Genomic DNA, 13,218 nt, shown 5'->3' with positions numbered 1-13,218 from the left:
TAAGCTCGCTCGGGCGCGTCTGACTCGCCTACGTGGCACGTTGACCGCGTGCATGTCGGCTCAGGAGCGTTTGGCGGGAGTTTTGCCGTCAAAGCAAGTTGGCGATCCGTTGGTTTGAATAGCGTAGACCAGGTACGTAGCCAACGTGTGCATGAATATAAGACCTGCATAAGAGAAGTTGGCCATCAAAGCCAGTTGGCGATCCGTTGGCTTAAATAGTGTAGGCCAGGTGCTCTTGTAACAAGAGAAACCACAGGGACCAGATGCCAGGACGAATTTAGATAGAACACGTTGAGAAGAATAAAGGAAAAGGCACACTAAGCTGATATGTCTCCCCAAGCTTGACACTTGAGGCCGGAAGCAATGAAATCTTTCTTTATCTAAATTAGAGAAAAATATATTTTTCATCTCTCAATTTGTCGAAAAGTAAACAAATGGTGCCTCAACTTTTTATATTTTTTTTTGACTTCCAACTATCGAAACCGGACACCAGTGATCCCTGAACCAGGTCTGAAACGTCTTCGGTGTCTACGTGGCATGGTACCCTACATGGGCATGTCATGTTGTTTTCTCCTACTGGAGTGGGTCTACTTGAGTCTTTTGTTGAATTTTGAGGCGAAACAAATGAAGGGGGCTAAAAAAACAATCAAATGGCAACGTGACAAAAGGGTGGGAAAATCGTGCCACGTTGGCACCAAAACCGCTTTAGACAGATTGAGAGACCATTATATGGGTGTCTGGTTTCGACAATTCAGGACCAAAAGTGTTTAGAGACAGGTCGAGGGAAAAAAAGTCGAGAGAGTATTTGTACTTTTCAACAAGTCGAGTGACAAAATACCCTTTTCTCTTATCTAAAAGACTAAAAACAAACTACCTCAATCTTACAGAACATGCCATGTCAATTCGCCATGTCCAGACATTCTGATCCCAAGTAATTTAAGGTCAACTTTTACTAAATCAGCACTAGTATACAGTACAACACATGCGACTCCACAGCTTCATCTACCTACTTCACGTACGTACACACACCTGCACGGTGGGCGATCGACTCGGACTCGAACTCGAACTCGGAAGCAAAATTTCACTACAGGGCGTCGTCGGTGTGCAAGGAGAAATCCGGCTCGTCGGGCTTGGCCAGCTTGGGGAGCTTGATGGTGGAGACGTCGTGCTGCGCCACCACCTTCTGGTGCGCGCCCTTCTTGGTGTTCTTGGCGAACTTGGACGCCAAGAAGGTCACCCCAAGGTGCGACCCCCCGCCGCCCCCCGCCGCCGCTCCTCCTCCCTCCGCCGCCGCCGACGCCGCGCCATCCTTGCCGTAATCCCCAAGCAACGGCGCGCTGTCACTATCGCCCACCCCAGACCCACCATCCCCGCCGGCGCCACCTTGCCCATCATCGAATCCCAAGAGCAAACCTTCCTGCTTCATGAGCTCCTTGGCGAGCTTCCGCTTCTTGTACCTCCGCCAGGCCCCCTGCACGAAGCACGCGCCCCAGCTGCGCCACTGGTGGGAGTAGTACCGGAACGCGTGCTGCAGCCGCTTGCTGTGGAGCCGCTTGAACTGGTTGGCCACGTACTTGAGGTCCTCGGCCCGGAGCGCGAAGGCTTCCACCTCGGTCACGGAGCGGACGGTCCGGGTGGACTGCGGGAAGTTGAGCGACGGGTTGGGCATCAGCGCCCAGGTCAGCAGCTCCTCGCCGCAGAAGTCCCCCGGCCGGAGCGTGATGGAGCTGAAGAAGTTTGTCCGCCCGCCGTCCGTCGTGGAGCTCTCCAGCTCCCCGCGGATGATGAAGAGCATCTCGCTGACCGGGTCGCCTTCCCGGACGATGTAGGCGTCCTTCGTGCTTAGCGACGACACCAGCCGCTCGCAGATCGCGTCCAGCAGCTGCTCGTCCATCTGCGAGAAGAAGGGCACCTGCAGGCAGCCATGGCCGTGTCAGACTCAGATCCGGATCCAGATCGGAAGGCAAGGAGAGGGGGATCGAGGGCGTGGAAGATCGTACGCGGCGGACGAGGGCGAGGCAGAGGTGGCGCTGGATCTCGCGGCGGAGGTCGAGGGGCAAGGACTGGAGGATGGACTCCTCGTCGACGCCGCGGGTGGCCAGCCACTTGTACTGGAAGAAGCGGCGGACACGCTCCTGGAGCTCCAGGGGGAGCTGCCGGTGACGCATCCACTCCTCGATGTCCCGCCGCTTCACCCGCCATTCCTCCAGCCGCACCGTCATGGACTGCAGGTACGTCTGCAAACACCAAACCATCTAATTAAAGCCCATGTAGTAATAATGCAGAAGTTTTTACTGACAGCTGATAATTAGTTCTTGCAAAGGAAAGCAAAATCAAACAGAATTAGGCATGGTTTTGGACCTGCATGTTTCCGATGAGGTGCGAGAAGAAGACGAGTCCCATGATGCAAATCAGGATGCAGAATATGGTCTCCCCACTGTAGGTGCTGTTCTGCAAGTTCTGTCCATAGGAACTAGCAGAGAAACAAAACATCACTCGCCATTGCAATTTGCATCAGCAAATACATGATAATAATAACGATCATCTGACAGTGAGCACCGAATCCAGACCTCAAGTTCCGGAACCCCCACCATAGGCAGTAGAGGTACTTCTCGAAGAAGGTGGCGCCGACGACGTCGAGGTTGAGCGCGTCTGCGAACAGCCCGTACTTGTACGTAGCCCCGGGGAGCTTGCACTGCGTGTCGATGTGGCTTACCTCGTACCAGCTCTTCCTGACGGGGTCGTGAACCGATTTGCAGTCCAGGTAGGTCATCAAGCATTTCGGTATGTTCTGGTTCGGCTCGGTGCCGTTCTCGCTCGTGCAGGCTTCCACCCAGCACGTGTACTGCCGCTCAATCGACAGCAGGTACCACAGCGCTCCAAGCACCTGCATACATTACATTAAGATTCAGACATTTCCGATGGTCCTAATATTGCTGAACGCTAATTGCGTATGATCGAATTGAATCGAAGCACTGTGGATTCTTGTCTGAAGAAATGACAGATATGTTACATGGCTTGCCAATGTGTAGAGAAGCAGGTTGTAGGCAGCCCCTGCCCAGGCAGTTCTTGTGACGACTCCACTGGACTTGACGATCTTGGAGTTGAGGGATATGATGAGGAACACCCTTGGTATGTACTGGATCAGCACGATCATGGAGAGCGTGTTGTTGGTGTGATTCGCCGAGGAGGTGCTCACGGCTGGTATCACAAACCAGATGATCACCTGCAAGCACAAGACACATTCCATGCAAATCATCTGACAAGCCTATATAGCAATGTGAATGTCGTGAATGCGAAACGCACGAATCAATCAATTAATCTGGTGTGTTTGATTAATGATCTAAATTGTACATCAAAATCCATCTGCAACATCTTCCGATCGATCGCCATGATAATAATCAATAACAAAACATGCATCTAAAAAAGGAAAATTAAATGGACGCAAGAGAAATGGGGAATATGCCTGTGGGATTGGGAGCATGGCGGCGAGGTCGACGATGAAGTCGTTCTTGAGGTATCTGATGGCGATCTGGTCGGGGTCCCTGACGAGCTCGCCGCGGCCGAAGACGCGCGAGCTGGGCGCGACGAACGCGGTGCGGAACTTGAGGATCATGTGTGCGAGGTAGAAGAGGTCGGCGATGGTGCGGACGGCGGTGACGGCGACGCCGATGCCCATGTCGATCTTGACGCAGGACTCGCCGGAGCTGTAGAGGAGGTAGAAGTACATGGGGTCCACGAAGAGGCCCACCATGCATGTCACCAGGAAGAGGCGGTTCCAGCGGAGCATCACCTCGTCGCCCGGGTCCAGGATCCGGCGCGGCGTCCATGGCCGCCGCCCGTCCTGCTGCTGCCCGCCGGGCTGCTGGGAGGCCGAGACGGCGGAGGAGGCGCCGTGGTGGAAGAAGGGCAGCGGCGGGCGCCGGAACGGGGGAAGGAAGTGGCGGTGGAGGAAGCCGGCCATGGCTGCCTATGGCTGCTGGGTGGACATGCGCGCATCGACGATCGATCGGCCTAGAGGACAGGGGGCTCCGATCCCTGGCTGCTCTGCATGCGCGGCCGCCGCGCGTTTCGGCTTCGGGCTTCCATGCATTTGCCAATTTGCTGCCATTGCCGTGGCACTAGACTAGAGGTGGCCGCGCGCCGCGTCTAGCTCCCTGCGATGCATGCCCCAGCCCGCCCGCGGACGCGTCACGTAGTTCACATTCACGCCTGTTTTTGTTCTGAGTCCAAAAATAATTCAAATTCGATCAATTTTTGTTTACCTTCACCACTGCTAATGGTCCAACCAGGATAGCGAAATTGATCAATTTGAGCTGTTTTCTCCGTCTTCTCCTTTGTTCTCCGTATGTCACATCCTATATGTGAGGATGTATCGGATGCGTTCCATTAAGAGGCGACGATCAGATGTTGTATACATTCTGGCCAAAAAAATTTGTTTTTGTACGTTTGTATGTGATTCTAAATAATTGGAAATAAACGGTCATTAATTATTCAATTAATACAATGTATGATTTTGCTATGCCCGAGTCGTTTGAGATTCGTGCTTTAACATTCAGATGTAGAGGAGGAAATAAGGATGGCTAGTTCTGACATTGTGGACTGAGATTTAAGCATTTTCCTTAGACTCCTAATATTGTAAAAACGTAGGAAGTCGTTAATTTCATTCCCCCAAAATGTTACTCCCTTCAATTCTAAATTGTTGTCGAAATATTACATGTATCTAGATGTTTTTTAAGAATAGATACATTCATATTTAGGCAAATTTTAGTCAAGAATTTAGGATCAGAGGTAGTAATTTTGAAATACCCTCCCACTGTGCTACATTTGTAAAGCCTGCAAATGCATGTAGCACTGCTATCATGGTAGCATGCTCAGCTTCCTTCAAAATCAAATGTTCCAAGACCAATGCCGTTGCTTTCTTCAGAGCTTGATCACTCTAGGAGTTTCAAATCCTCAAGGAAGCGTGGCGAACGCCATCTGCGACGTACGACCCGTGTTGTCCGCCAGCGCTTCCGTGCATGGCCTTCTCCTTGCCCAACGCCAGCTAGCTAGCCTCTCCCTCAGCTTTGTCCACTTTCACGGTTGGATAAAACACATGCTCAAAAAAGATTACAGTACTCCATGGAGTAACCATACCGTTTCTAGCTCTGGCTCTGTTTTCCCATGGTGGAAAAGCCACGGGCCGGAGGGAGTCACACTCACATGGCACTGCTGCAACCTAGAGGCTAGAGAGAACGGCAACCGGCCGGCAAGGCCAATTCTGCGTGGGTTGCCTGGCTCGTCCCGTTGCATGGGAAAGGAAAGAGCGCACATGCACGGCTTAAAGCTCGGTAAACTCGCCGATGGGCCATGGCCGCGCGGCAGATATGTGTGTCTCGCGGTGGCGAGCTGACGAGCAGTGTAGCAAAGAAGAAGAGCACAAGCACAGTACGACTAGCAGGGTGCTAAGCAGACCGAGAAGAAGAGCAGCCATGCCGCGCACCTTCCTCCTCGTCGCCATGGCCGCCGGGATGGTTCTCGCCGCCGCCATAGTGGACGACACGGCCGGCAGCTACGGTCTTTTGCAGTGCCAGGATCCGTCGTCGCCATCGTCTTCCACCTTCCGCGGCGACATCCTCTCTCTCCTCGACGACCTCCCCGCCACCGCAGCCACCACGGGCTTCGCCAACCTTCAACTGTCCTCCGGCTCCGGCGCGTTCGCCTGGGGCCTCTGCCTCTGCCTCGGCGCCGGCGGCGGCCCGTGCGCGGAGTGCCTGGCCGGCGCGGCCAGGGAGGCCGCCGTGGAACAGGATCGCCCCCTACTGCTCGCTCAACTTCGGCGACACCAACGCCACGTCGCCCGTCGAGGCCGCGTACCGCGATTGCCAGCGCCACGTCGTCTCCTTCTCCGGGGCCGGCCGCCTCCTCCGCGACGTCGGCGCGCGCGGCGGCTTCACCGCCCTGGCGCTCTCCCTCGCGCCGCGCGCCGCCAACAGCAGCTCGGGCCCTCTGCTCGCCACCGCGGCCACGGACATGGCCCATGTGCTGCCCGTGGCCGTCCCTCGCACTCGCACGGCGCGGCGCGGCTGGAACGTGCGGGTGCGCGCGCTGGCGCAGTGCGCGAGGGACCGCGCGCCGGCGGACTGCGCGAACTGCCTGCGGCTCTCGGCCCAGCACCTGCCCAAGTGCTGGGGCCCCATGGGCGAGGGCCTCGCGGCCGTCAGCGTCGTGGCCTACGACTGCTACCTGGGGCTGGAGCTGGCTCCTCCTCCTCCAGTCTACGCTCCAGATCAGGCATCATCACCCTTCTGTACGTAAATTCCTCACCCATAACGAAATTTCAGGAACGATTGACGGCTCCGATTGATTAGTTATGTCTGCGTGTGTTTTGTTTGGTGCAGGGAAGATTATGTGTTTTAGTGTCATGGCCGTGATCGTTGGCGTATTCTCTGCAGCAGCAGCATATTGCCTGCGCCGGCGAATCTGCGGCTGACTGGATGGCCTCTGTACGTAGGTCAGATCGATTGGCAATTTTAATTTAGCTAGCTTGCTGCCTCTCGTAGTTCATTAGGAGGATGCATGGTTCTGTAGCAGCTTACGGTGACTGATTGTGCGTAGGCTGTAGCGCCTAGCTAGTACGTCGAACCGATCGACTTTGGATTTACCCGGTGTCACCTGCCTGCCGGGTGTGGATTGGGGATATTTGAGAACATGTTTTAGTACCGGTACATGTATGTGTGATTTCTCCTTTTATTCCCCTAATGTTATTCTCGAAATGCCCTCCCACCGTGCTACTCCATTTTAAAAGACTGCAAATGCATGCAGTAGCATGCTCAGCTTTATTCAAAACCAAACCTTCCGGGACCAATGCGCCGTTTACTCTCTTGAGAGCTTGATCACTTGGAGAGTTTCAAATTCCTCAAGGAAGAACAATGCCATCCGCGGCGACCCTTTGTCTGCCATCGCATCCGTGGCCTTGTCCTTGGCTAACGCCAGCAGCCGATCTCTCCGTCAGCTTATCCGCTTCACCAGATTCCTCCATCGATCATCAGCAGGTCACCTTCTCCACCTCGCCGGCCTTCACCAGCTCGTCATTGTATTATATCCCCTCCATCACGAAGACGAAGGCAGCCTTCATTTCCTCCACCACACGAACGCCTTGCGTCTGTGCCTTGGCGATTCGATTCGGTTCCAAATACACTTACAGTCCAACTGCAAGTCTGCAACCTATTGTGGATAGAGGCCTCTGGAAGGTGTTCTCATGGATAGCCTTCCGGCGGGCGTACCAAACAGATGGAACCCGATGGAAAAGATTGCTATTAATATACGGAGTACTTATCAGTTATCACGCAAAGAAAGAGGATGAATAATGTGGACTAAATATATTTATTCTTGCTCATCTCATCACAACAGTTTACGACAACAAGGCCGGTATTTTGTCCCCCCCCCCCCCCCCCCCCCCCCCCAAAGTGTTTCAGCAAGCTCGCCATCGTGCCATAGTCCTCTAAACATCATCGCCATAGCGTGGCTTGGGGAACATTAGGTCAAAAGGCTATATAAATCTTCCCATGCTCAGGTGCACACTTCTGGCACTCTAGACAACAAGACGAAAACCTCTTAGACAACATCAGACGGGAAGAAGTGGCTGTCTCTCTTCAGATCCATGTCGGTGTTTAGCCTGTATGTATGCATGGTTGTCAGGTTATCAAACAGAAGATAAAACCAGTCTCATGGGTTACATTCAGTATATGGTTACCTCGCCTGCCACTGAATCGACTTTGACGTATACAGATTCCTTTAATCCGCTGAAAAGGGCATCATGAAAACAAATATATTACTAAAGAAACTTTGAAGTCTGCGACATGCATTCACATGGACTGCATAAAGCTTTAGGAGGGGCTACAGTAGAAAACAATAAATTTCTTCTGAATGTGGATCACAAAATGAAACTTCAGAAAATGCAGGTGTATCAACTACCCGAGGGACTAACCTGTGATCCTCAGCATCAGCCATCTCAACTTTACTGCTAGGCACTTGGTCCTTAATTTGGTTAGATAGATACTGAAACAAAAACCCACCAAAAACATGTAAGGTAGGAAAACTTCAATATTAATCAACTACTAAACACAAAAGAAAGGAAGTTACCTGGTGCATAGATATAATTACTATTGATATTCCAAGAACAAAATTTATAGTCAGAGTATGGCCAAACAGTACAGCAGACGCTACCCCAGTAAAGATTGTGGCGATTGTTGATGAGTACTTCTTCAAAATTGTATCTGCATTCATCATTACTCAAAAAATAATAATTTAATGTGCTTATATCTCAACACATTTCACTTGCCAAAACGAACACATACTGTAACCAAATTGCACATCAGATAACTAGCCTATTCATGTGTATGTATGATCTTATGAGTTAGGACTGAATAATCACTACTCCTGCTCAATGTGTTTTATATACTCAGGTGTAAGAAAGAATTTGTTTAGTTACATGCTCATGCACATGTACGGCAACTTTTCGCGGATACATACATCCAATTTAAATAGGATAACAATCCTTCAGATATGTAGACATATAGTCCATCTCAGTAGTCTCAGTAGCATGTCAAACTGTAACCAGAAATATACCTGCATATTTGAAGAAAAATGACGAAAGTATTCCCTGTGCAGCATTGTTGCAAATAAGGAACATCGTTGCCTTTGAATGTCCTTCCAGAATGTGAAAGCTACTAGGCCCTGAAAATTTTACACTAGCAGAGGTCTTAGCATAACAACTTCCAATATGCCACATCCATAGTGGCATCAACTGATCAAAGAGTTAATACATATCATGCAAGAGTTTGCCATGCATGTTGTCCAAATCGTAGCATCCCGAACAACATGTTGAAATGAACAATGAAAAGTTATAATATTTGTGGAAGTTTTTGACATTTCAAATTTGGATACTGAATTTTAAATTTGATATCTAACAGACTGTTAAGCCAAATCAAACTGAAAAGATATAATGTATAATCATCTAGAGCACAGAATTACAGAAACAAACTAATAAAATAACTATTGAAAATCCTAAGCTAACATGGGACAACGATTAGTATTCACAGAGTAAAAATTGGTAAGATAGCACATAACCAAAAAAAGGCAATAACACATAGCTTCTGATCAGACATGTATCCTCAAAAAATTACCTTGGATGATGGCAGTGATCACAAGCCCAAGGAAATTAAATATTGCACCATATCCATACAGAAATAAGTTCTGTAAACATTAAATGAAGATCATGATGAAAATTAGCTTTCGAGAAATAAAAGAAATGCATAAGCAATATAGCACACAGAGCCAGAAAAGTAGTACACAAGGATATGGTCATACCTGAAGATATATACTGGTATCGAACTGGCTTTTCAGGGCCTTTTCATTGTAAACTGAAGCCAATGCAGGAACTGTTATCTGATTGCCCACAAAGTTAGTATGGAACTCATCATTAATTTTGCTCTTTAAAAATTTCATTTTCATAATTTGTTTACATGCTCAAACGAAAAACTTAAGCTCCATATCTCCCCATGTGGAGCAGTTGGATGCATAAATTCTATCCCAGAGTGCTTGCAGCCTATTGTTTTGTCTGGTGGAAGTTTACTGCAAGTTCTGGACCATACCGTACATGTTGAAGTTACAGGTAAATATAGATTGGACCGCAATATCAAGTAATTTGATTGAAAGCAAGAAAAGGCAAGGCCAAGCTACCAATGAGACGGACGATTGCAACATTTATAATTAGCTAGAGTTAAGGAGTAGTGCAGCTACAACACTGAACTATAGTCAGTTAACTGACAGAATACCATACAGTTATGTTCTACATATACAAGAAAAGGGCATAAAAAGTTGAGTCTTAATGCATAGTAAGAGTTATGCTAGCTTACCAAATTTCACGATATACTATAACCTAGCATGTTAAATAAAAGCAGCACACTGCACACTACTCAGGTACAGATGGCTTGAAGAAGTATTGAGATAAATGAATAAACAAATGAACCAAAAGTCAGAACTTACAAAAAATAGTGTATACATGTAGGCTCCAGCTGCAACGGGAAGACCAAGTGCAGTGGAACCTTCAGGCAGTGACTTTAGCTGATTAACGGATATACCGATTAACAAGAGAGCAAGGGCTTCCCACTGTCAATAAACAATAGCAAGGTGTCAATTACACAAGTTCACGGTATCGCTAAAAAGTATAGCATTATATTTTGACATTAATCCACAGATAATGGTCAATTATCTTTCAACTGCACCGACATAAAATGCATTTATGTTCAAATGTGACTTTATCCCACCTATGCTTCTAAATACTGAAAACCTAAAACGTCTAAAGTTGAAACACATGACTGATGACAATTTAAACCAAACTTGCCTGAATTGTGGAAAAACGCCTTCTCAATATCACCTTTAGGAGTACAGCGATTATCAGAACCTACAGATATCAGTATAATATAAATAGATGCTCGGGAAAACATACAAAATGCATGTGATATACATCCAGATTCGAACTTAATGTTAAAAACCAAAAGGTATATTACAAGATTTAGATTATTAGAAGTTACGTTTTGTTGAAGTAAAACATGAAAAAAGTGTAAGCATGCAAATGCAGATGTGCAACCCATGAATGCATGCACCAACTTTAGATTATGCAACTACCAAGATTTCCCAAACCTCTAACATTTTCCATACAAAGAAGGAAACTGACATACCTTGAGATTACCCAGCATTTTCACTGTAGCGGGATTGAAATATAGCTGCAAACATGATCAATGATCTTGGTCAGGAAATACGTAAAATGTCCAAGTTACGTCCGCTACTTTGGTTTCTCAAAAATAAAATAAAAAGGACGCCATGCCATATCCTGATTTCATAGGTGTTTATCAATTGTTTACCTGCATTGTAAACTTCAAATAATTGTTGATAGCATAGAGAAAAGCAGGAACAGCAAGAAGAACATTGTTGCGAGCAGCCTGCCAAGTGATCAATAATTAGCATGGCCAATAAGGTCACTAATTTTCTGTATTTATCTTAATAATAAACAAAGGGAGACTAGTGGACACTATAAATTGATAAATGTTAACAAGTTATATATGTATGGAAGTTCCATGAGTTGTCAGCTAACTGGTTCTATCGTTAATCAACATGGCAGCGTATGGCTATGTAATGGAGGATCCACAACTTCTCTTCAAAATAGTTAGCATGTATTTCCATCATGCGAGTTTTCCAATGGAGAAATCATGCTTGAGATCGAAATCAGGCAACGAAACGATTGGATCCGTTATAGGTCTGAATATTTAAGGTCACATTACCTGCACAAATGTTGAAACTGTAAGAAGTGGCTTCTCTCCCACCTTTAGACGCCTAGCCTGTAAGAGGCAAAACTGAACTTGATAAGGGCATCAAAGCAATCACTGCAAGCATAAGTCTTCTGAATCAGCACTGTATTGAAATGCGAGAATATGAAACATAGGTTAATTCAACTCGTTTGACAGCATAACTGCATGAACAAAAATGCCATCAATCTTACAGGAATTACAATACTCCTTATTCTGATAATCTATAACCGTCCAACTAAAGAACATGGATAGAATAGAATAATCTGTTATACAGTTCAAAAAAAAAGAATAATCTGTTATATCAAGCAACGTGGAACTATGTATCAGACATACCTGGATGAACAGCATGATGATGGCAAAGATAACTTTTGTGATCTCTGTCAAGAAGTTCACACTGACTGGGCTGAATTTGAATTTCCCATCCACTTTACACATGTACACTAATATAGGCTACAGAAAAAAAGCGAGTAGAGTTTGTCAAGGAACATAAGAACTTGCAATGTGGCAAACTGCCAATGAATTGATAAAAACCTTCGTGACCTTGCTCAGTTGGCTAGATAGTTTCTTAATTCTGTTCATCCTATAGTCTTGATCCTACTTCATACTCCCTCTGTCCCATATTAAGTGACTCAAATTTGTCCAAATATGAATATAACTATTCCTAAAAAGCGTCTAGATACATGTAATATTTCGACAGTTAATATAGGACGGAGGGAGTAGAATAGATTCACAATGAGCCGTGTGAATCATGGAACAGTGTCGATAGTAAGTACACATTAGTTCTTCTTCAGGAAGCTAACAGCAATATACGGGGTATTCAAGTAAACAATCCAAAATATCATTACTTGTTCATGTACAAGAATCAATGAAACCAGTAACCTACTGTTACAAATTTTGCATGTTGCTTGCTCGTATGTAAAGTAAACATGTTTATCTACCGATAACACCATTCTGAAATTTGCAGAATCTAGAAAAATAAATTTGAAATACTAGAAAACAAAATAAAAATGAAAGGTCATGAAACTCCAAACTTTTTTAGCATTAGAATGGACTGTAGCTAACATAATGCACAAAAAATTGGTTTATTAGTTCAAAACCACTCAATTCAACTCCCGCATCATCCTTTTGCAACCAGCAGCAACGATTCAATTATTACGCAACACTTGCGATTAGAGACCAAACACACTGATGACTGATCAAACTGGACCGAATGCAAAAAGGAAGCACGCGTCACCTGGAGGCCGGCGAGGATGCAGTCACCGGAGACGAGGAGGACGTTGAGCGCGCGCTGCCGCGACGACACGGTGCTCCGGTGGCTGTCGTACGCCTTCGACACCGCCGCCGGCACCGCTACCTTCGCGTGGCACACGCTGCATTCCACCTCCCCGTTCATCTCCCCGCCTCCGCCGCAAGAGGCTCGCCAAAACCCTAAGATTCCGAGAGGTGGCGCCGACAAACGACGCAAAAAATTCAGGGGAATCACCCGAGAAATCGCGGAAAATTCAGGAACGGGCCGGGGGGACGAACAGGGGGGGGAGTTGGAACCCTAGCCGTCGGTGGGCGCATCCACCATGGGAGCTCGTGGAGGCGGAAGCGATCGCGATGCGAAGCTTCTCGGAGGCGCGAGCGGGCGACGGAAGAGGGGCAATGAGGAGCGGAGAGGAGAGGCGAGCAGTGGAAAACGTAAATATAAAAATTCCGTGGGAATATCCCACGAGAACGAAAGGGGAAAGGGCTTTTCTGTGAGGTTTTTCTTTTCTATTAAAGCCCTCGCTTTTACCACTGAATCCCACAAAGGTCCTCTACTCCTCTTAATTACCTTCCTTCGTATGTGAAGTTTTTGTGCAGGGAGCCAGGTATAGTA

The 13,218-nt window shown here is 47.5% G+C and overlaps 2 protein-coding genes and 1 long non-coding RNA gene across 3 annotated transcripts; 1 reads left to right on the top strand and 2 right to left on the bottom strand.

Moving 5' to 3' along the window:
• Positions 1 to 827: 827 nt before the first annotated feature.
• Positions 828 to 4,084, bottom strand: LOC100831728 (cyclic nucleotide-gated ion channel 18). The gene is made up of 6 exons (XM_003567312.4): positions 3,467 to 4,084; positions 3,014 to 3,226; positions 2,571 to 2,887; positions 2,362 to 2,473; positions 2,001 to 2,237; positions 828 to 1,912 (listed from the first exon to the last, which is right to left on the bottom strand). The coding sequence occupies exons 1-6, from the start codon at positions 3,962 to 3,964 to the stop codon at positions 1,085 to 1,087; spliced, it is 2,205 nt and encodes a 734-aa protein (XP_003567360.3). The 5' UTR covers positions 3,965 to 4,084; the 3' UTR covers positions 828 to 1,084.
• Positions 4,085 to 6,209: 2,125 nt separating this feature from the next.
• Positions 6,210 to 7,418, top strand: LOC104582919. Its single transcript, XR_002963351.1, has 2 exons — positions 6,210 to 6,292; positions 6,384 to 7,418. It is a non-coding gene; the product is annotated as an uncharacterized LOC104582919 (long non-coding RNA).
• A 13-nt stretch (positions 7,419 to 7,431) lies between these two features.
• LOC100842941 (CMP-sialic acid transporter 3) lies at positions 7,432 to 13,058 on the bottom strand. Its single transcript, XM_010234388.3, has 15 exons — positions 12,882 to 13,058; positions 12,589 to 12,782; positions 11,688 to 11,804; positions 11,328 to 11,384; positions 10,911 to 10,988; positions 10,728 to 10,772; positions 10,391 to 10,450; positions 10,033 to 10,155; positions 9,355 to 9,432; positions 9,171 to 9,240; positions 8,614 to 8,721; positions 8,128 to 8,261; positions 7,973 to 8,043; positions 7,739 to 7,787; positions 7,432 to 7,660 (listed from the first exon to the last, which is right to left on the bottom strand). Exons 2-15 carry the CDS (start codon positions 12,745 to 12,747, stop codon positions 7,610 to 7,612), a joined length of 1,200 nt encoding a protein of 399 aa, XP_010232690.2. The 5' UTR covers positions 12,748 to 12,782; positions 12,882 to 13,058; the 3' UTR covers positions 7,432 to 7,609.
• Between the last annotated feature and the right edge of the window lie 160 nt (positions 13,059 to 13,218).

This window comes from Brachypodium distachyon, chromosome 2 (genome assembly GCF_000005505.3).
Source record: "Brachypodium distachyon strain Bd21 chromosome 2, Brachypodium_distachyon_v3.0, whole genome shotgun sequence".
Lineage (NCBI taxonomy): Eukaryota > Viridiplantae > Streptophyta > Magnoliopsida > Poales > Poaceae > Brachypodium > Brachypodium distachyon.
This window is presented reverse-complemented; position numbering and strand designations above follow the sequence as displayed.

What these genes read in the sequence shown, in the direction of transcription:
- LOC100831728 (XM_003567312.4), bottom strand. Translation starts at nt 3,964, where the DNA reads ATGGCCGGCTTCCTCCACCGCCACTTCCTTCCCCCGTTCCGGCGCCCG. An exon ending in TGGGGGTTCCGGAACTTGAG is followed by an intron (nt 2,474 to 2,570) that starts GTCTGGATTCGG and finishes TTTCTCTGCTAG; the next exon opens with TTCCTATGGACAGAACTTGC. An exon ending in GCCTCGCCCTCGTCCGCCGC is followed by an intron (nt 1,913 to 2,000) that starts GTACGATCTTCC and finishes GGCTGCCTGCAG; the next exon opens with GTGCCCTTCTTCTCGCAGAT.
- LOC100842941 (XM_010234388.3), bottom strand. Translation starts at nt 12,747, where the DNA reads ATGAACGGGGAGGTGGAATGCAGCGTGTGCCACGCGAAGGTAGCGGTG. An exon ending in ATTTGAAGTTTACAATGCAG is followed by an intron (nt 10,773 to 10,910) that starts GTAAACAATTGA and finishes TCATGTTTGCAG; the next exon opens with CTATATTTCAATCCCGCTAC. An exon ending in ATACCAGTATATATCTTCAG is followed by an intron (nt 9,241 to 9,354) that starts GTATGACCATAT and finishes TAATGTTTACAG; the next exon opens with AACTTATTTCTGTATGGATA.